This window comes from Anolis carolinensis, chromosome 2 (genome assembly GCF_035594765.1).
Source record: "Anolis carolinensis isolate JA03-04 chromosome 2, rAnoCar3.1.pri, whole genome shotgun sequence".
NCBI classification, from domain to species: Eukaryota; Metazoa; Chordata; class Lepidosauria; order Squamata; family Dactyloidae; genus Anolis; species Anolis carolinensis.
In genome coordinates, this window is record NC_085842.1 from 207867062 (window position 1) to 207888655 (window position 21594).

The 21594-nt window shown below is 42.4% G+C and overlaps 1 protein-coding gene across 4 annotated transcripts in view; it reads right to left on the reverse strand.

Annotated features, from left to right (window-relative positions):
- Positions 1-8731: 8731 nt before the first annotated feature.
- Positions 8732-21594, reverse strand: part of calcoco1 (calcium binding and coiled-coil domain 1) — a 40999-nt gene continuing 28136 nt past the window's right edge. For 2 of the 4 annotated variants that reach the window (XM_008103646.2, XM_008103645.2), the window contains exons 11-15: positions 20929-21024; positions 20258-20369; positions 18404-18639; positions 16914-17020; positions 8732-15296 (exon numbers count right to left, since the gene is read on the reverse strand). In XM_008103646.2, the coding sequence (XP_008101853.1) occupies positions 15092-15296; positions 16914-17020; positions 18404-18639; positions 20258-20369; positions 20929-21024 (756 nt within the window). In that variant the 3' untranslated portion in view covers positions 8732-15091. The remainder of the gene's footprint in view (positions 15297-16913; positions 17021-18403; positions 18640-20257; positions 20370-20928; positions 21025-21594) is intronic. The other 2 variants (XM_008103648.2, XM_008103647.2) reach the window with 2 other exon arrangements.

The following is a 21594-nucleotide window of genomic DNA, read 5'->3' on the forward strand; positions in this document are numbered from 1 at the left end:
GGATGCGGCGGGCCACCGTGTCCTTATGCTGAGAGGACAGGGAAAATGAGCAGGGGCCGCATCCCACGGACCTTAGTTTGCGCATGCCTGATATAGACACTATACAGTTGGCTCTTCAGATTTGTGGGTTTAAAGAACTGGGCATGTTTAGCCTGCAGAAGAGAAGGGAAGAGAAGGAGACATGATAGTCATGTACAAATACGTGAAGGGAAGTCATAGGGAGGAGGGAGCAAGCTTGTTTTCTGCTGCCCTGGAGACTAGGATGCGGAACAATGGCTTCAAACTACAGGAAAGGAGATTCCACCTGAACATCAGGAAGAACTTCCTCACAGTGAGAGCTGTTAGGCAGTGGAACTCTCTCCCCTGGGCCGTGGTGGAGGCTCCTTCTTTGGAGACTTTTAAGCAGAGGCTGGATGGTCATATGTCGTGGGTGCTTTGAATGCGATTTCCTGCTTCTTGGCAGGAGGTTGGACTGGACGGCCCATGAGGTCTCTTCTAACTCTACTATTCTATGATTCTATAGGTTTCATTTTCCCGGATTTATTTATTCATGGATTTGATTAATATGGTCTCTCCAGTAAAAAAAAGGATGGTTTCTAATTTGTGGTTTCCCCATTTTCTCCTGGGATCGTGTTATCATAACCACAGAGAATGTGGATGGCCAATAGTACTCTTGTAGATGTAGAAGTGAACCTTGGGATCACTGGGGGAAAGATAGGCTATAAATGCAAATAATTAAGAAAAGCTAGTAAAAAACAGTGTTGATTAAACCACAGCCAAATGAAGAGCTGAATGACTTATTTTGCAATAGGGATTCTTGAGCTTCAGCAATCCTCATTATGTGACTAAACTATTTATTTATTTATTTGCTTCATTTATACCCTGCCGTCTCACCCCGTGGTGGCTTACAGCTCTGGCAAGATTCAATGCCATTAAAACATAACAATAAAACTTATCCCATCAATTAAAACAGATAAACAAATCAGACATATAGAACAATAAAAGGTTAAAAATATAAAGTGTATAATCCCATTCATCCATAATCCTTATTCAGACTGTAACAGATTTACTCTTGTGTAAAGTGGTATCAAGTACTTTCTTGTGCAATTGTTTCTTTCTAGCTGCACAGAGTTAGTTATTGGATGCAGTCACAGCTTGAGCCAACAATTAGTTTCAGGAGGACTGAGAAGGTTTCCTTTGTGCCTGTCCTGCCAGCCAGACATCCACCATCTTCCCATATAGACTTCCAATGTATATATGCTCATGGAGCTTTAGTCTGCTGGCATTCAGGAAGGGCCATAGACATATTGCCACACAGCCCTAATTCAGTTAAGTTCTGCTTTTCTCATGTCAGGAGCAACCTGAGTTGCTTCTGGTGTGAGAGAATTGGCCGTCTGCAAGGACGTTGCCCAGGGGACGCCCAGATGTTTTTGATGTTTTTTTTACCATCCTTGTGGGAGGCTTCTCTCATGTCCCCGCATGGAGCTGGAGCTGATAGAGGGAGCTCATCCGCACTCTCCCCGGGTGGGATTCGAACCTGGCAGCCTTCAGGTCAGTAACCCAACCTTCAAGTCACAAGGCTTTAAGTCTGCTTGCACTGTGTTAGATTAGAAATAGAAGCTGTATAGTGAAACACCCACAGTCACAACTCTAGGAGCAACAACAGGATAATGTTTTCAAGTTGCTGGTATTGGTTTGACTATATTTGCTATTACTGGTGCATGTTATTGTCTGTTGATGTATTGTATATTGTAATTGTTTTTGTATCTGATATTTATGTGAGCTGCCGCAAGTCCCCTTTGGGGTGATGGAGGCGGGATACAAATACACTTATTATTATTATTATTATTATTATTATTATTATTATTATTATTATTATTATTATTATTATTATTATTATTATATTGGTTTCAAAGGCGACTTCTTCTGGCACTTAGGTTGGGCAGTGCCTTCTACATGATGATTTTCCCCCAGTTTGCTACCATATAAAGCTGTATCCTTGGATACAAGAGAGAAATGAAATAGTCCTGTCTTTGTAAGGAGGGAAATACCTTTTTGTCCATACCATCTCTATTAGAAGGAAAGCTGCTGTGGAAACTTGCACTGTGGAAGGTAGGTCATCTCTTGTCATGGACCACGTAGGGATGTCATGCTGACTTGTGTTTTCAAACATCCTGTTCTCTGCAGTCAGTGGGGAGTGGCAGAGCAGGAAAGATGGGAAACTGTCCTGCAAGGAGTGTAGGACAGTATGCCGTTTCCCTCAAAATAAGACCTACCCCAAAAATAAGACCTATCATGATTTTTCAGCATTTCTGAGGATACTCGAAATATAAGCCCTGTTTAAAAAATAAACCCTAGATATAGTTCATTTAAAAAGTCAATTTGGAAAAATAAGACTGCCCCTGAAAACAAGCCCTAAACAAGCAAAAATTAATATAAGACCCTGTCTTATTTGTGAGGAGAGCCCCCGGTGGCGGAGAGGGTTAAAGCCTTGTGACTTGAAGGTTGGGTTGCTGACCTGAAGGCTGCCTGGTTCGAATACAACCCGGGGAGAGCACGGATGAGCTCCCTCTATCAGCTCCAGCTCCATGCAGGGGCATGAGAGAAGCCTCCCACAAGGATGGTAAAAACATCAAACATCTGGGCATCCCCTGGGCAACATCTTTGCAGACAGCCAATTCTCAGGTTGCTCCTGACACAAAAAAAAAAAAAATTGTGAGGAAACAGGGTATCTAGTATTTATTTGCTTTTCAGAGCACGGTTGCTTGTGCTCTGGCAGAATTGAATAAAATGGATGTTGATGAACAAGACAAGCCATGCAAAGCTTTGACTTTGCTCATGGGCAGATCTGAAAGAATAAATCAAACTGAGATGCCCCTCATTTTTTGCATCCACTTCTTCCTTACCCATTTGTTCCCACTCTCCACTGCGGAGCAGCAATAAGCCAATGCCACCAACCCTCTTCAAAGCCTCCTTCACAGCTCAACACCTGGCTTCTTTTTAAGCAGACAGTTTCCTTCCATTCCTCCCCCCCCCCCTCCAGTTCTGCCGTGTTTCCATCTTATTCATCCTGGATAATTGCAGCAGCCGTGAGTCAGGTTGTATTAATGATCTATAGATCCCAGGTCACCCATCACGCTTAAGACTTGGATTGCAACACTCCATTACTATTGGCTATACAAGGGCAAAGCCTCCATCCGTACAGCAGTAAATCCGGCCTCGTTGGGCCATCACTCAGTACCACTCCGCCTGTCCATCTTCACCTGCCTGCGGGTCTTTTGTATTTTACATTTCTAATTAAATAAAATTACACACACAGACACCCGAGACATACACACACTGGGAGAGAAAGGGAGAAGGGGGGGTATAATGAATTCCTCAATGATTTGCTGTTATATTTTAAAGGGTCCATAAAAGCCAAGGGTGATAAAAATTGATTTTGTCGTTATCTGCTCTAGTGCTGGAACAGGGAGAGCAGATTCCTTCTTCCCAAGCCTGGACTGCTTTTTTCTTGCTTGGGTTTAGGGTTGGTGAGAATGTTGATGGTGTGACCAAGGCCAGCTTTGAAGAGCTTTACTTGGCAGGGCAGTAAATTCAGATGCCCAAGTTGTTTGGACCTCATCACACCAGAGCATGGATCCACTTTAAATCCTGCTTCTGCCTCCTGCAGAATTTTGTGGCATGTAGATTAGGGGAGGGGCCTTTAAACTGCTCAGTCAGGCAGGTCCTGGGCCTCATTAAACTACAAACCCCAGAATTCTGCAGGAGGCAGAAACCAGATTTAAATTATGCCAGAGACCACCTCCTTTGGCCCATTGAAACCCCCAGGGCTTTTCTGCTCAGCCTGGAGGGGATCCCCGGCCACGTCATTGCTGCCTCCTCCAATCAGCGGACACACCGGTTAAGGCCCGCCTTTCAACCAATCAGAGGCCTGGGGAATGCTGACCGACTTCTTAGCACTGGCCAATCAGGGAGGGGGGAAGGAATTTTGAAACATAGTAAGTAAAAGTAAGTAAAGGTTTACTTGTATACCGCCCTCTCTCCCGAAAGGGACTCAGGGCGGTTTCCAAAATAAAATCAGCATAAAACATTGTACAATAAAACACTGGAAACACTATAAAACACTATAAGAATTAAAAACAAAAACAAAACATAACAATTGACTAAAACAATCACATAAGCAGAAGGAATATAATCACTCAAATAACATAGGAATCTGCAAAGAAAAAAGAAAAAAGACCACTGGGATGGAGGAGAGGATGGCCTGGAGGGACCACTAGAACTAAAATACAGTGTTATATTCTAAGATGCTTTTGGGCAGAGGAATATAGTGCAATGTTTCAAGTCAAAGAGATGGCCTGTGCAACTACTATAGCTATGGGCTTGGTTATCCAAAGGCGCAGCCGAAGAGCCAGGTTTTAAGCAGCTTTTTGAAGGAAGCCAGGGTGGGTGCTTGCCGGATCTCCTCCGGAAGGGAATTCCAGATCCGGGGAGCAACAATAGAAAAGGCCTGCTCCCTCGTCCCCGCCAACCGAGCCTGGGATGGTGGCGGGAGCGAAAGGAATGCCCTACCGGATGAACAAAGAGGACGAGTGGGCTCATAGTGGGAGATGCGGTCAAAAAGGTAGGCGGGTCCCAAACCGTTTAGGGTTTTATAGGTAAGAACCTGCACCTTGAATTGGGACTGGAAAATAATCGGTAGCCAGTGGAGCTCCTTAAACAGGGGAGTAGATCTCTCCCTGTAGCAATGTTAGTAGCATGACAACTCCTATGTATAAAGATGCCTGCTTTTTTGCTTATGCTTTGTTCTTGTACCCTTTGAGCACCCGTTGCTGTACAAGTGTTCTTTCTGCACAAACTGAATAAACACTTCTGTCATTTGCCTTCAACCTGATGAGATTCCAGATTCCTGACTTGAAACATTTGCGGTTAGCGAAGCCTACCACGCATCCCTTGGTATGTGTGGGTCCTTGAAAAACTTCAAGTTTCCGGTATCAGTAGCTTCCCCCTAATTATAGTCAGCCCTCCACATTTGCAGATTTGACTTTTGTGACTTTATTCACAGTTAATTAAAATGTTTTCTCTGGCAATATCGAGGTCCTCCAGAGTGACTGTATGGTCGATTTTTGCTGGAGGACCTAGAGATTCTAGACAAAACATCTCTCTAGGAATCTCTGGATCCGCCTATGCAAGTAGTGTTGGAGAACCTAGAGATTCCCAGAGAGGATTTTCAGATAAAATAAAATAGCATTTGGTAATTTTGCCATTTTTCACTTCCATGGGGGTCCTGTGCTCCTAATATAAGTGACTAGCTGTGCCCGGCCACGCGTTGCTGTGGCGAAGTCTGGTGGTATGGGAAATAAAAGTATTGAGGAATTGGTGGTAGTTAAGGTAAAGGGTCAAGGTTTTCCCCTGACATTAAGTCCAGTCGTGTCCAACTCTTGGGGTTGCTGCTCATCTCCATTTCTAAGCCAAAGAGCCGGCGTTGTCCGTAGACTCCTCCAAGGTCATGTGGGATGACTGCATGGAGCGGCGTTACCTTCCCGCCGGAGCAGTACCTATTGATGCACTCACATTTGCATGTTTTCGAACTTCTGGGTTGGCAGAAGCTGGGGCTAACAGTGGGGGCTCTCTCCGCTCCCTCCAATTCAAACCTGTGGCCTTTCGGTCCAGAAGTTCAGCAGCTCAGCGCTTTAACACGCTGCGCCATCAGGGGATATTATTTCCTAAAGGTTGTGAATATACAATATTTCTGATTGGTTTTTTTTGTTTGTTGGAGGCAAGTATGAATGCTGCAATTAGGAAAAATGATTAGGATGTAATGGCCTTGCAGCTTTAAAGCCTGGCTGTTTCCTCCCTGAGTGAATTTTTTGTTGGGAGGTGTTAGCTGGCCCTGATTCTTTCCTGTCTGGAATTCCCTTGTTTTCAGAGTGGTGTTGTTTGCGATATTTTATGTGCTTCTACTGTCTGTGGCCCTGAGAAAACAGAGGATTTTCCAGACTTTGATGATGGGAATACTTTGTTGGGAGGTGTTAGCTGGCCCCGATTGTTTCCTGTGTGGAATTCCCCTGTTTATTTACTGTCCTGGTTTTAGAGATTATATTGTTCTGCATTATTCTATCCCAGTAATTATTTCATATTAAAGAAGAATCTCACTTATCCAACATTCGCTTATACAATGTTCTGGATTATCCAATGCAGTCTGGCTTTTCATAATCAATGTTTTTGTAGTCAGTGTTTTAAATTCATTGTGATATTTTAGTGGTAAATTTGTAAATACAGTACAGTAGAGTCTCACTTATCCAACATAAACGGGCCGGCAGAACGTTGGATAAGCGAATATGTTGGATAATAAGGAATTAAGGATAACCCTATTAAACATCAAATTAAGTTATGATTTTACAAATTAAGCACCAAAACATCATGTTATACAACACATTTGACAGAAAAAGTAGTTCAGTACACAGTAATGCTATATAGTAATTACTGTATTTATGAATTTAGCACCAAAATATCACGATATATTGAAAGCATTGACTACAAAAATGCGTTGGATAATCCAGAACGTTGGATAAGCGAGGCTTGGATAAGTGAGACTCTACTGTAAATACTACATAGCATTACTGCGCATGGAACTACTTTTTCTGTCAAATTTGTTGTATAATATGATGTTTTGGTGCTTAATTTGTATAACGATTACCTAATTTGATGTTTAATTGGCTTTTCCTGAATCCCTTCTTATTATCCAACATATTCACTTATCCTGCCGGCCTGTTTACGTTGGATAAGTGAGACTCTATATTGATAATCTTATATTATCTGCTCAGAACTGGATTATATGAGGCCCCTTCTTCACAGCTGTATAAGATGCACACTGAAGTGGATTATATGGTAGTGTGGAGTCAAGATAATCCAGTGCAAAGCAGATAATATAAGATTATAAATGGGTTATATAGCTGTGTTGAAGGGCCTTGAGTCTACACTGCCATATAATCCAGTGCAAATTATATGATCTGTGGAAGAAGCCTAAGTGAGGCCTAAATTTGCCTGTCCCCTAACTGAAACCTGGCTGTCCCTTGGTTGCTAGGCAACCAAGTGGGAAGAGATTAGCCCTCTAAACTGGTAGCAATTGGATAAAAGCAATTATTCCTCTCTCTCTAATTAGGACTTTTTTTCCTTTGTTCTATCAACCTTGGGGCGTGGATGATGGGTTGTGTTGTCAAATTTTGAGGTTGGGGGGCCTATACTTTTGTTGTTTTGTGAATTGCCGTGATGCCATCACTCTTTTATATATATAGATTATAGAAGGCTGACTGTAGAATGGTCTTCCAGTGCAGAAATGTTTGCTTCCAGTTGTCTGTTGCTAATGACCTTTTATCCCCAATGTGGACTTTTTGAAACTGACTGATGAGAGACATGGGAGTTGCATTTTCTACACTCCCCCCCCCCCCCCCCCGCCTTTTCTTTGATGGACCTTGATTTGCTTTAAAACTATTTTGATTTTGCTGTTTTTTAAATATGATAATGCATTTCATTGTGCTTTGTAACTGTAGAATTTTTAGTTGTATCTGAGCTTTCTTTTTTTATTGGAGCCCATGTATTGTGAACAGGATGGGGTACAACTAGGACAAAGAGAGCTTTATAAACAACTCTGAACCTCCTATCAGAAAGGCAGTAATTACTAAAATGTGATTTAAGCATTTTAAACTATAAAATGTTTGCCATTATAAAAAATATTATAAAGTCATTTAAGTAGGTTTCTGGGACTCAGGACATGAGGCTAATCCTGTTTTCCTCTGTGAAATGTTGGAGGGTGTGAAAGAGTAGAGGTCCTTAAATTTAAATACCGTGCCAGATTTAAATCTGGTTAGACCCTAAACTATGTCAAGTCTATGAAGGAGGTCAAAATGTGCATTATTGACCTAGAACTCTAATAATATTTTTTGTTTAAAGACTCCTCATAGTTTAAGGCTCTAAACTGTAGTTGTACTTACCTTCTGCAAGAACCCATCACTGTAGAAGATCAGTAACAATTACTGCCATTTAACATTCCCCAAGGAGTCGGTTGTCCCTTATTACTTCAGTTGCTACACCTGTTATTGCATAGTGGCTGTGCTGTTGTTATTGGGAAAAGAAAACTAGTTCAATAATGTTACAGTAGGCTCTCCACTTTACTGGGAATTCAGGAGCATGGAAATAAACGGAAAATGAAAAAGTCTGGAAAAAAAAACAGTTATAGGAATCTGTAAGTCCTCCAGTAGAGCCAATAGTATGTGTTAGCAGATACTCTGTATTGAAATCACATTTGACTGTCCATACAGCCAGCTTCTGTAGATAAAATGGGTAATGAGGACACTCTTTTGTCATTTTCTCCAGTCATTAAAATGTCTTAGGCTGGCCCTGGTGCATGAAAGCAGCTCCTAACTTTGGTGAAGGACCGTCTAGAGTTCTGGTGAAACAAATGGCTTCTTCTCCTCACTGTGGGGCAACAAGGCTCCTACTCTGTAGACATTATCCTAGACATTACGCCTGACTGAGATCTGGAGTGTAACCCCATTTGTCTTTGCTGTGGCATGTTTGCTTTACCCACTCAGCAAAACCTGTGACCTGCTGGCATGTCATCTCCATGTGATGTCAGGGCAACCACAGAATGTGGAACAAAGGGGAGCTTTATGCCTTCACACATACACCTAGATAGCAACCACAGTATTCAACAGATACACAGGCAGACTGTAGCAGAAAGACTGCGTTTTATTAGAATTGCTGCAACATGTCATATAAATATAAATATAAATATACATATATGTACACCCTATACATAGACTTGGGGGCATGTCAGAATTGAGTGAGAGAGAAGTTTATTGCTTTGAGCTTTTGAGCCACGGACTATTATATTAAAGTAAAAAAAAAAAAAGCTGGAGAAGGAAAGGTGGTCTAAAAACAGAGGAGAACTCACATCCACAAATGCGGCACAGGATGAAAAGGTTTTCCCTACGCAAGTGAGCAGAGGCATGACAGCCTCTCCAAAAAGGCACAGTCTCTAGGGAGCCGCCTCACTCTTTCTCATTCTCTCTCTCTCTCATTCTCTCAGCTCTTCCCCTTCTCTCTGGTTAAAGCAGAACATAGGCCTTGCATTCGTCTCTCAGGGCCTGTCAGAGATGCCAAGGGGCAGAATAAAGCAGAAAAACTGCAACCAAAAGAATTAGTAGAAAGCAAGCAGGAGGCTCAGTAAACAGGAGGAAGTCAAAGGGTGGGATGGGGAACAAATTGGGGGCAAGATAATAAACCAAACACAATGGGAGCCCAGTGTGAGGTGTAATGCTGCGGCAGAGCGATGCATGCATGCAGCAGTCATCAGACAGCAAGCAAAAGAGATGTCAGGACAGCACTGAGAAAGGACTATTAAAAACTAACTAACAAACCAAAAGAAGATCGGGAGAAAAACCAAGTCTACTTAAGGAATTATTTCCTGCTCAAGGAGGAATCCCTCCCCTTCTGTCTTTGTTGCTGTCACTAAACCATTTCAGTGTCTACATTTTATCATCATCAATTGCCGTCTGAGAAATCATCCCATGGGTCTTTCATCCTATTCAACTGTTCAGTCTGGATAGTGTAATCTCATAGGGATGGAGGTGGTGTTAATATACTAGCCCCATATGCTCCTTGCACCCCACGCAGCAGCAGGTGATTGTAAGGAGAGATGAGTTTATTCATTGAGGACATCCATGCAAATCAGGGGACATTCATACATGACTTTCCACCCAAGTACAATGAATATACTCAGATGGGTTGTCTCTATGCTTGCATATTTAGGGGAGAGCCTCAAGAACATCTGAATGAGTACACATACAATGTGGTACATGCGAACACCTCTTCCATGCCCTAGCTTATGTGGAAAGCCTTTATAGCAGTGGTTCTCAACCTATGGGCCCCAGATGTTTTGGCCTTCAACTCCCAGAAATCCTAACAGCTGGTAAACTGGCTGGGATTTCTGGGAGTAGTATGACAAAATACCTGGGGACACACAGGTTGAGAATTGCTGTTCTATAGGCACAGGAGTTACTCTCTTAAAAGAAAAAATGTTCCTATAGCATGAGTCGGGAAATTGGTCTGTTTCCCCACATCTCAGGTTTAGAGTATCCAGAACAAGAACAGGTGAATATGGTTTTGCTTCTTGCAAATCTCACTATTGATCTACCCAGGCAGCAAAATCATGTCATACAGGAATATACCACTTCAAACAGAACATGGAATGTAACAGGCAGGCTCAAATACTTCCAGCACAGAAAGTACATTAGAGGGGAGGCTAGCACAAAATGCTTTCTCCTGCCATGTCACTTCCTGTTTGTCTGTACAGGGAGTTGTGGACACAGGGAAGCAGTCCAACATAGATCACTCCCCTCATACTGAAATGGTAAAGGCCAGCTACACAAAGGTGAGGTCAATTTGCCCATGTAAGTTGACTGCTGGACAACTACACAACAGTGGGAGCCAGGCTGGGAAATGACAGGGTCATCAGGGGCAGGTTGCCCTCTCTTATCAAGTGTTGTCTGTCAGTGCCATGTGCAAACACACCCCAAGGTTTGCGTCAAGTGATCAAGTAGCTGTTAAGCTCCATTTCACCAGTCCAGTGAAATAATGGAAAAACCCCACAGATTTAACTTGAAATGCACCAAAAGCACATGTGACCTTGATAGCTGTCAAGGTATATGCAAACTGATTTTGTAGCACCTCTGAGACTAAGTGGGAGAAAGTAGCTTGTAGCATCAATTTTTAGAGACTTGGTCTATTTCATCAGATGCCAATCTAGTGCTGCAGGACACACATACTCTCTTGTAGCATTATTCTAAGCTGGCTTTTCTCCAGATATGGATACACGTTGCTATCCATTGCTGGAAACAGAAAGGATATCTCTCATGCCCTGAATTAACCGATTTATGCAGATTAGCTAGCAAACAAATATGTGTGCCATTTGTGTTGGTGTAGAGACCCAGAGATGTTAACTGAGTAAACTAACTTTCCCATGTATTACAACTGAAACTGTTCTGTGCAAATCAAAACAGCAGAGTATCCTTGGGTGCTCTGCATATCAAAAACAAAGCAATTCCCACCTCAGAATTATGTATTCTTAGGACTTGAGAATCGTTTCACAATAGTAACAGAATACCAAGTTCATCATGTCTAGTATGTCTGTCTACTCTCCACTCTTTTCCACTTCAGACATTGGACACTTCTCATCCTTTTCAAAGAATACTATGATGCAAGAGTTTGAAACCTGTGGTTCTCCAGATGTTATTACTTCACAGATCCCATCCTTCTGCACCAAAAACCATACGTGCTGGAATTTATTGGTTTGCAAGTCCAACCAAATGGTGTAATCTGGAGAATGAAGGAGCAGCACACATAACCCCTTGAGTAAGGGCACTACAGGGGGACTGGGAATCTCAGATTTTAAAAAGAGAAATATCTGTGGATATTTTACTCATGCATGGTTCCCTGCTCAAAATTCCACACCTACAAATGGAAGCTTTCTTCTTAACATAATAATAAAGTGTATTTCAGAAGAAAGGAACTAGGAAAACTGCCTCTTGAGTACTCCTTGCCTAAGAAAATCCTATGAAATCATGGGATTGCCACGATCAACAGATGACCTGAAGGTCTTCATCATGACTATTGGACTCCTTTCTCTGCAGTTAACCCAATCTGGTTATTTCTTATTATTGCTCTACATTTTGTGATTCTCTTATCTCAGAAGCAGGATTTTTTTCATTTGTTATGCTAATTTATGGAACTTATCTAATTTGTTCCCAAATGGAAAGGGATATAATATCATTTTGTTTAACACCACATGGATTCTAAACATTTTTATGAATGGCTTTTTGTTCCTTGCTACAAAAAGAATAACTGTTTTGTACAGCAGTGCTCTGAATCTCTTGGTTTTTCCCAATTTTAAAATATCATCACTAAACATTTGGGGTTGTGAATTATTACAAAATAACTTTGGCTTTTTGCTATTTATATAAAAGTAGCAGCTACATTTAGGAAAGATATTGATCCTATTCAAAGGGGATGAGTGCAAAGAAGCCTGCCTGCAAATGTGTACAATTTTGTTCCCTGATGGAAGTTGAGACAGGCAGAAAGAGGTTTTATTGGAATCTTTTCTCTGCCTTATTTTAATTTATGCGTCTGATAGCCTGGTTGTTTCAGTTGTTATTAAAAAGAACAACAACACAGTGCTATATAATGTATAAATGTGTGCCATAAAATCTTTGGGGTTTGGCTGGCATAAGGGCCTATAGCTAAAAACAATAAATACCCAAATCCATTCATTTGAATCCATCTGTTTGCTTTCTGAGCACATACTCAGAGTTAAAAGGGAGATGAAGAGAAACCCCACTAGAAGCAGCCATAGTTGAGCTGCACTATTTCAATCAGTATGTTATGTATGGGGAGAGGTGGGAAATACTCCATACACTTGAAAAAATAAAGGTTACCCCAAATTTCTGCCCTCCTCTCCAAACACACTGAGGCTAAACTCTAAAATCATTCACCTCCTTTCTTACCCCACTGATTCTAGCTGCCCGACCTTAGCAATGGTTATGTCATTACAGAGCTTAGAAAACTTAGGTTTTTAGACTATATCTCCCAAGATCCCCCAGCCAGCATGATGGGGACATATATAAAGACAACTTTCCTCAAGGTCTCAGTTGCAGCTTTGCCATCTCACATTGCTAAGATGTATGTGATCTTAGTCTCGATATTGACATCCAGGTGTGGCAAACCCAAGGACACTTTTGTATACATGGTGCGTATCTGCATGCCAAGGGTTGTGTATCTGACCAGGCCTTGCTGATCACATTTTGTATCTTTTGGTTAACCATTCACAACAGCTCACTGCCCGTTTTGTTTCCAATATTGATGGCGTGAGATATAAGGATGGTAATATTCAAAAAGCCATTTGTGCTAAGTCTTACCAACAAAATGACAAAGAGTCTAGGACAGTGGTTCTCAACCTGTGGTTCCCAGGTGTTTTGGCCTACAACTCCCGGAAATCCCAGCCAGTTTACCAGCTACTAGGATTTCTGGGAATTGAAGGCCAAAACATCTGGGGACCCACAGGTTGAAAACCACTGGACACTACTAACACTAACATACTTACTTAAGCTTGAGCTTTTGTGGATTAGTCACCTTCAAATGTACAGAGTATCACTGCAACCGTCAACATTGGTACTGTGTATATACAGTAGAGTCTCACTTATCCAACATAAATGGGCTGGCAGAACGTTAGATAAGCGAATATGTTGGATAATAAGGAGAGATTAAGAAAAAGCCTATTAAACATCAAAATAGGTTATGATTTTACAAATTAAGCACCAAAACATGTTATACAACAAATTTGACAGAAAAAGTAGTTCAATATGCAGTAATGTTTTGTTGAAATTACTGTATTTACAAAATTACCACCAAAATATCACGTTATATTGAAAACATTGACTACAAAAATGCGTTGGATAATCCAGAACGTTGGATAAGCGAGTGTTGGATAAGTGAGACTCTACTGTATATATACCTAAAGAGAGTAGTTTTGGACTAAGACTGCAGGAGACCAAATCCTGTAAGAGACCAAATCCACCCTTGGCCATAGAAATCAATTGATTTGCTTCATAGGATAGCAATGGCAAACCACCCTTGAACAAATCTTGTTGAGAAAACTCCATGATAGATTTGCCCTAGGCTCCCCATAAGTAAAAAGTCACTTGGAGCCACACAACAACAGCAGTATATACCTGAAACTTAAAGAATGTGTGCACCTGAGGAAGTAAATTGGAAAGCCCAAAGGCTCATGTTTAAATAAGTCTGTCTTTCAAGTGGTACAAGAAACAAGGACAGATGTGCTGTCCAGAAAGGTGAGGGCACATTTTTAAAAGAAGCTACTATCCTGTGATAAACTAATCAAAACCAAAACACACCTAAACAAACAAAGACTTACAGGATATTTCACCGAGGTACCTCTATTAAGGCCCTGTCATTTCTCCTTTCACCTTCAAGAAATACCTGTCAAAAATAAGCACTGTTTTCATGCCTGCTAGGTCCATATGATTGCTTACCTTTGATAAGCAAGAAGAGAGTGACATGCAGTCAAAATCAGCCAGGCACTACTGACACTCTTCCTCCTCACCTGACTTCATAAAGTAGCCAGTCATGTGCAAATAGGTCCTCTCCCCACAAGAGCTTAAAATTAATCCTTGCCTAATTCAGATCTCTCACCTAAGCTTGAGTGATGAACTTGGGGCTCTCTCAAGTGTTGATGGTCTCAAGCCCCTATTAACAGAAGCCAATAGAGTCAAAAATTAAGAATAATGGGAGCTGTAGTCCAACAACACCTGGAGGGCCACAGCTGTCCAACTCTGCTTAATGTGTATGCATATATGGAGATATATTTATATCCAGGGTATATGTAAATATGTGTGAGAATGAGTGAGTGTGTATACAGTAGCTCTCCGCTTTCATAGGGGTGAGGGCACAGAACCTTCCACAAAAATGGAAAAACTGATTTTACCTGAGAGAACACCTCTCTAAGAACCTCTGGGGCTTTTAGGGTAAATCCATGGTCAGCTTCCCCTGGATGACCACAAAATCACCCAGGAAGGAATAGAGATTCCTAGAGAGATGTTCCATTTGAGGAATCTCTAGGTCCTCTAGCTTGACTCTAGCCAACTTTCAACAGCTGAGCTTAGAATTGACCTGGAGGACATATTAATCAAATTCGTGATCAATCACATCTGCAAAAGTTAAACATGCAAATGTGGAGGGCTGACATGTATGCAAAATGTCCATTTTTCCTCCCAGTTCAAGTTAGTTCTGACTGTTCTGCCCTACTTTGGAAAGTGATTTTGGGAAGACAGTGACCCCCTTGTTGCCACCTACTGGTTAAGCCACTCTGGAAGGGCAGTGAATTCATCTTAGCAAACTCTCTATGGGAAAAGGGAAAGAAGGTAACCAGCCTGGATCCTACTGAAGGAGGAGAGGGGGCACTGAGAGGGTATGGTTGAAGGAAGTGGGGAGAGGGATTGGGATCAAAGGAAGAGGGTCACTCAAAAGTGAAAGGATCATGGGTGCTGAAAAAGAAGTGTGCATCCACATGTGTATCCATCGTTTCTTTATCGCTCTCCGGAGGGAAGCGCTCATGGCAGATGGGGCATTCCTTCCAAAAAGCTGGTGAAGGCAGGTCCAAGGGAGATGCGCCCATCCCACAGGTCCCTGGTTCTGACAACTGTCGTCCGGTCAGCCCACTGCTGAGAGAGAAAGTGGGAAGGAAGCAAAAGAAAAAGAGTAAGACAGGCTGCTCAGACCTCAAGTCCTGGGATTGATTGGAAATGGATGTTAATCATCTTTTGGCCAAGGGTTCATGATGCAAAGAGGAGAGGAGTCAAGAGACTTGTGTTTTGACTCAAAAGGAAACAGGGCACAACATTCCTAGGGATGGCTCAAAAGCAAGGAAAGCTTGTACTATGTAAGACAGGGATGTCAAACTTGTTTTCACTGAGGGCCACATCAGATTTATGGTTGCCATAATAATAATAATCATCATCATCTTTATTTATAGACCGCTCTATTTCCCCAAAGGGACTCAGGGCGGTTTCCAACATATGGAAACCATTCAATGCCTAAAGAAAAACCATACAAACAGAATACATTAAGACAAGGGACATTAGACAATATAAACAACTTAAATGTAACTTAATAAACAAAATGATGACAAATAAAATGACTAAAATGGAAAATAAATAATAAAAATAAAATGAAGGCATCATAAAATATAAACACTCTGATAAAACACATTAAAAATAAATAGTATATATAAAACCGAGTACATCAAAACTCCAACAGGCGAGGTTCAAGAGTCCAGTGGTCAGGAGTTCTAAAAAAGAAATAATCAACTATAAAAGGACTGGGCAAGGGGTAATACAAATAGCATATCACAGGGCCAGAGAAGTGGGTCAGGTGCAGAACAGATTACTATCTGGCGACTAGGGACTGGGCCTTGCAGTTAATCCTTCTTGAAGGCTTGTTGGAACATTCAGGTTTTCAATACCTTCAAAAGGCCATTGAATTCATGGATAAAGAGGGTCAAGTATATATCTTTTTACATAGTGGTTGGTGCTCTTTAATTTTTACCCAATGATGTTATTGAAAACTGCCATCACTTTTAATTATCTGCCATGTGGACTGGGGATAATGAGAACTGCAACCCAATAGCACTTATGGGTCTGAGATTGGGGAAAGGTTAAAGAACATTTTAAAACCAGACAAGCCATGTCTCAAAATTCAAACCCCACTCCTGACTGAACAGAACAAACTGCAGATTTCCAGATGTTACTGTATCACAACTCCCATCAGCTCTAGTCATGATATCTAATGATGAGGAATACAGGAGTTCTAGTCCAGCATCTGGAGGCCCACATAAAATGATGTGCAATTGGCTCGTGGGCCCCTGAGTTTGACACATGTGACATAAAGTCACATACTGTTTCACAAACAGTAGGGGTTGGACCAGAGTGTGGCAATGTGGCTATGAAGGATTTGTCGGAAGTGCAGCCTCACAACAGAACCAGTTTGCTAAAAACGGGTCTGGGGAGATTTTCCTTTACAAAACAATGCAGAATATGCTCAGAATAATTATTTGCTCAACTGAGGCTGTAGAGACACTAGAGAAGAACTGCTTGAAAACCCACTTGCAGGAATTTTAAAGAAGCTTATCTCAAAATTATTGTGTATTCAACTATTCAAGAACCCCTCAAGTAGGCCACAGTATCTGGGATGGCATGCACTTGCCATATACTTTTCATGCCTTCCAGGGGAAACATAATGAATAATGGGACCTGACATATCTCATCCCATTTTCATCTCACCTGGCCACCTCATAGAAGCCACTGCCCAGTTCTGGAAGGAGCAGATTGGTTTCTTCACCACCACTCTGTGCAGCAGCCATCAGCACGGCCTTCTCATCCTCTGCCTCCTAAATACAAAAAAGGGGAAAAAAATTCTATACAGGCTTGACCTTTGCCACCCTACCTGTGACTCACCTTCACAAACCAGGCTTATCCTCCCCACCTTTATATGTTTTTAAGTATACGGTATGGCCAACGTATTTGCGGGATTGGTGCCCGTAGTTTCATTTACCCCCACCCAAAAAAAATTTTTCTTGGCATTTTCTAGGTCCTCCAATTTGGTTTGTTTGTTTCTGCAGGACATTGTCCATTGAGTCATGCTGGGAAAAGCTAGGGAGTTTAATTGTTTTTTATATTTGCTTTGTTTTAAATTGATCAACCTATGTGATTGTTAGCTGCTTTGAGTCCCTTCAGGGAGAAAGGCTGGGTCTAAATATAATGCTCTCCCTGGAACCAAGTGGAGCAACCTTAAGATGCACAAATACTTTGATTTGGTGAAAGGTTACTCCCTGTGTTTTCAAGAACATGAGTTACAAAGGGTAGCAGGAGCACAGCCTCAGACGTACAAGAAAGGTGGAATGATCTAGGACAGGCTTACACAACCTGCAATCCTCCTGGTGTTTTGGACTTCTGCTCCCAGAATTCCCAGCCTTTAGATAAGCTGGCTAGGGCTTTTGGGAGTTAGGGGCCCAAACACCTGAAGGGCCACAGGCTGTGCAGGCCTAGCCTAGGATGATCGAAACCCAATTCTTCCTCAAGCAACTTGTAATCAGCTGTAGGGGTACGGAACCCCTACTCCTCCAAGTGTTATAGGTATCCAACTCCTTTCACTGCCCATGTGGAATGGGGTTGATACGAGTTGCAGTCTAACAACTCTCAGGAGCCCCTGGTGGCGCAATGGATTAAACCCTTGTGTCGGTTGAACTGCTGACTGAAAGGTTGGTTGTTTGAATCCAGGAAGAACGGGGTAAGCTCCCATCTGTCAGCTCGTAACTTCCCATGTGGGGATATGAGAGAAGCCTCCCACAGGATGGTTAAAACATCAAAACATCCAGGTGTCCCATGGGCAACGTCCTTGAAGATGGCCAATTCTCTCACACCAAAAGCGACTTGCAGTTTCTCAAGTCACCCTGATACGAAAAAAAAAAAAAATCTCTCAGGAGGCTACAAATTCCCCCTCCCTGAACTAAGAGATGTTATTACAGCAACATGTGGTTGTGTGGACTTAATATTTTTAAAGCTGCCTGATGATAGATAGAAAATATATCTACAAATGGAGCTTCTGAATTTTCTGAGAGAGATATCTGGGCACTTTGTTAACCGAAGTTGGACAAAAAAGGCCAGCACAGACAGCTTTGATGAGCATGGTTCCATGGTTCATAGTGCTGAGCCAGACTTACTATTCTACCCATCAGGTGGAGCAGCACAGTTCCCTGCCTCCTGGATCTTACCGAGTCAGAGCTGGAGTCCTCAGGAGGCTGTTTGATCTGGCTGGCAATGGGTGCGGGCTGACTGATCACCACAGTGCGAGCAGGTCCACGGGCACAAGGTGGTGTGGTGGTAGCAGCCCGGTTGTCACACAGACTGTAGGAACCGATCTGAGCAGGGAGGCGCATGTCCTCGGGGCATTCATCCTCGGAGTCTGACAGTGGGGAATCCAGAGCATCTCGAATAAACATTTCTGAGGCTTTGTGAGGAGAACATATGTTCAGGAAACCAAGCAGTTCCACAGAGGTGTGTGTGGGAGGAAGGAAGGGAAAAAGGAGGGAAGGAGAAGGTGTGAATCTTCCCAGACAATGATGATGCAAATAATTTTAGGTTTTGACCTCAGATGTGAATTTAGGCATCTTGAAAAACACATCTCAGGAAATAAATTCATATCTCATCCTTTCATTAACAGAGCCGCGGTGATGCTAAACTTGTGCCAGCTGAACTGCTGACTTGAAGGTTGGCAGTTCTAATCTGCAAGATGGGGCGAGCTCCTGTCTGTCAGCTGTAGCTTCCCATACGGGGACATGAGAGAAGCTTCCTGCAGGACGATAACACATCCGGGTGTCCCATGGGCAACATCTTTGAAGATGGCCAATTCTCTCACACCAGAAGCGACTTGCCTCAATTTGCTTCTGACATGAAAAAAAATTCATAATACAATCCCAGGCATCCAGCTTCTTCCCAGGTTCCATAAAAATAAATCAGGGCTGAGCCATGAGAGGATATCCTTTAGACATTGTTTGGCAAGCCCTAACAGCCTCATCTACATAGCCTGGCTAATCATGAGCGATGTTAATATGTGGAAAGCTACTGTGGTTTTCCCTCCATATCCATGGATTCTAAAGCCCTTGATTCAACAATCAGTGGCTTGATTTAAAAAATCCAAAAAGGCCAACCATGATTTTGCCATTTTATCTGAGGGACATCTTTTACTATGCCATTGTATATGAGGGATTTGAGCATCCACAGAATTTGGTACCCATAGGATATCCTGGAACCAAATCTCAGCTCTAGCTCCTTAATATCTGAGCTAGATTTTCCCTGATATTGTGAGAATCAGTCTGACATCTGTCTGCTTTGCTTTCCTTTCCCCCTTCTTTCTCTCTCTCAAATGAGTTGAATAGGAAAATGTATGGCAGGGTTGCTGTAATCCCCCCTCTATTCTCACTCATCAGAAAAACTGGAGATAAGAAGGAGGGAAATCCATGAGACTGAGACGAAGGCTGTTTGCCGTCAGTCTCCAGAGGACAAAATGTTCAGCCTCACATAATACAAACATTGCAAAGTTCAACTTTGGCAATATGATCAAGGATCCCAAAGAGTTGGTAGAGATGGAAATGTTTATACATTACATTAGTTGTTTAAAAAGGGGATGTAAAAGGTCAGGTGCTCCAAATGCTGTTGGATTGTAATTTCCATCATCTCCGTTAGCTAGGGCCAATGGGAGATGCAGTTAAACAATATCTGGAAGATCACACTCTTCCCACACCAGCTTATTACAGAAGTTTGTGCATAACTTACTCCCTACCCGCACTTAATGCAGATGCTTATTTTGGAAGACAAATTGGAGATAGGAATTAAGAGCTTAGTTGCCTCAAAACTCTGGGGAACTTTCTCCCTTCCCTCCCAAGCTGTATTTAATTTAAGAAACACTGAATTTTTAAGTTTCCTAGGCTGATTTCAGAGATCTGCCAAGTGTTAGCACTCTAAAGTAAACAGACACATATTTTGGTTGTTGCCACTGTAACCAAGGGAAGGAGGGGGATGAGGACTGAAGTATACTTGGATGTAAAGCCAAGGTGGGTGGGACTCACCAGGAGCCTCCAATGCTGTCTCTTCTTTATCCACCAGAACTGATTCACTCCATTTATCATCAGCGACCTTCTCCAGTCGCTCTTCAAGGCGTCGTATGTATATCAGCAGCTCCTGGGGATACAGGATAGGTTAAATGGTCAGAAGAAATGGCCAGCTAGGAGGCTCCTGTGGCCATTTTAATTTAATCCAAACTTTGAATGAGCTATCCAAAATACAAAAATTCAGCATCCTGGATAATTCCTTAGAAGTTCAGTCAAAAGTTGGAGTGGATTCAGCATCACACTGATGTTGGAGCCGCTAGTCAACATGGGCTGGCCTGTGCCAGACTTTGCAGAGCGTGTGATACAGTTGGCAGTTCCACCCTTATTCCATTAAAAACCCCACCATCTGTCACCCATACACGTCTCCACCTTTCTGTCTTTGGGTTCTGCTCATAAAGTGAGGAATATGTGGCTGCCAGGATGCTGCGGTGTTACTATTCCCATCATCTCCTATTGCCAGCCAGTCTGGGTGGTGCCTACTGGAACTGGACTTCAATAAAATTTAGACAGCAACAGGTTTCCTGGCCCTGCTAGGAAGTGTTTTGTCCCCTTCTGAAATGTATACTATTTGGACATCTGTACCCTCTCTCTTTCCCAGAAACAACCCACCCTCTCAACCCTATACCAACCTGTTTTTCAGCCTGCAGCTGCTCCTTTTCCTTTTGGGCAACCTGCAGTGCAGCCCTTAGCTCACGCAACTCCCGGCGGCTCTCAGAGACCTGCACCTGTTGAGCCAAAAGATGTACAGAGTGGAAACTTAACAGAATGTGTACAGAGATGGAGGAGAGGGGTTTAAAGACTCTGCAAGGAGTCCAATATTCAAGACTCTTAAGAAGCAAAGTGAATTAATCCAGTTTTACCCACGGGGGAAATAATTCACATCCCTAAGGGATTGGTGAACATCTGCCTTCTAGGTGATTTGGTCTACAATGCCCATCAGCCACACTCAGCAAGTTCAAGGGTAGGGAATGCTTGTAGTCCAAAAACATCTGGAGCATTGGAAGGTTTTCTGAAATGATTTATGGGGTAAAAAAAATCCTCACCACCTTCTTTTACTGTCCCTTAGGTTCCTTCTTTTGTAGGGACTGCTACTCATTGTCACCTCAACTGGGTCAGAAGAAATAGGCAAAACTGGAGGTGGATAGAAGGTCAGTATCAGAGTGTGAGAATTGTCATGCAGAGAACTACAACAAAGATGAGCAACTTGTAGATACAGTAGAGTTCCAGTTATCCGACTTCTGGTTATCTGACCTACCATATTATCCAACGTGCTTACCAGAGGGACAAGACTCTTC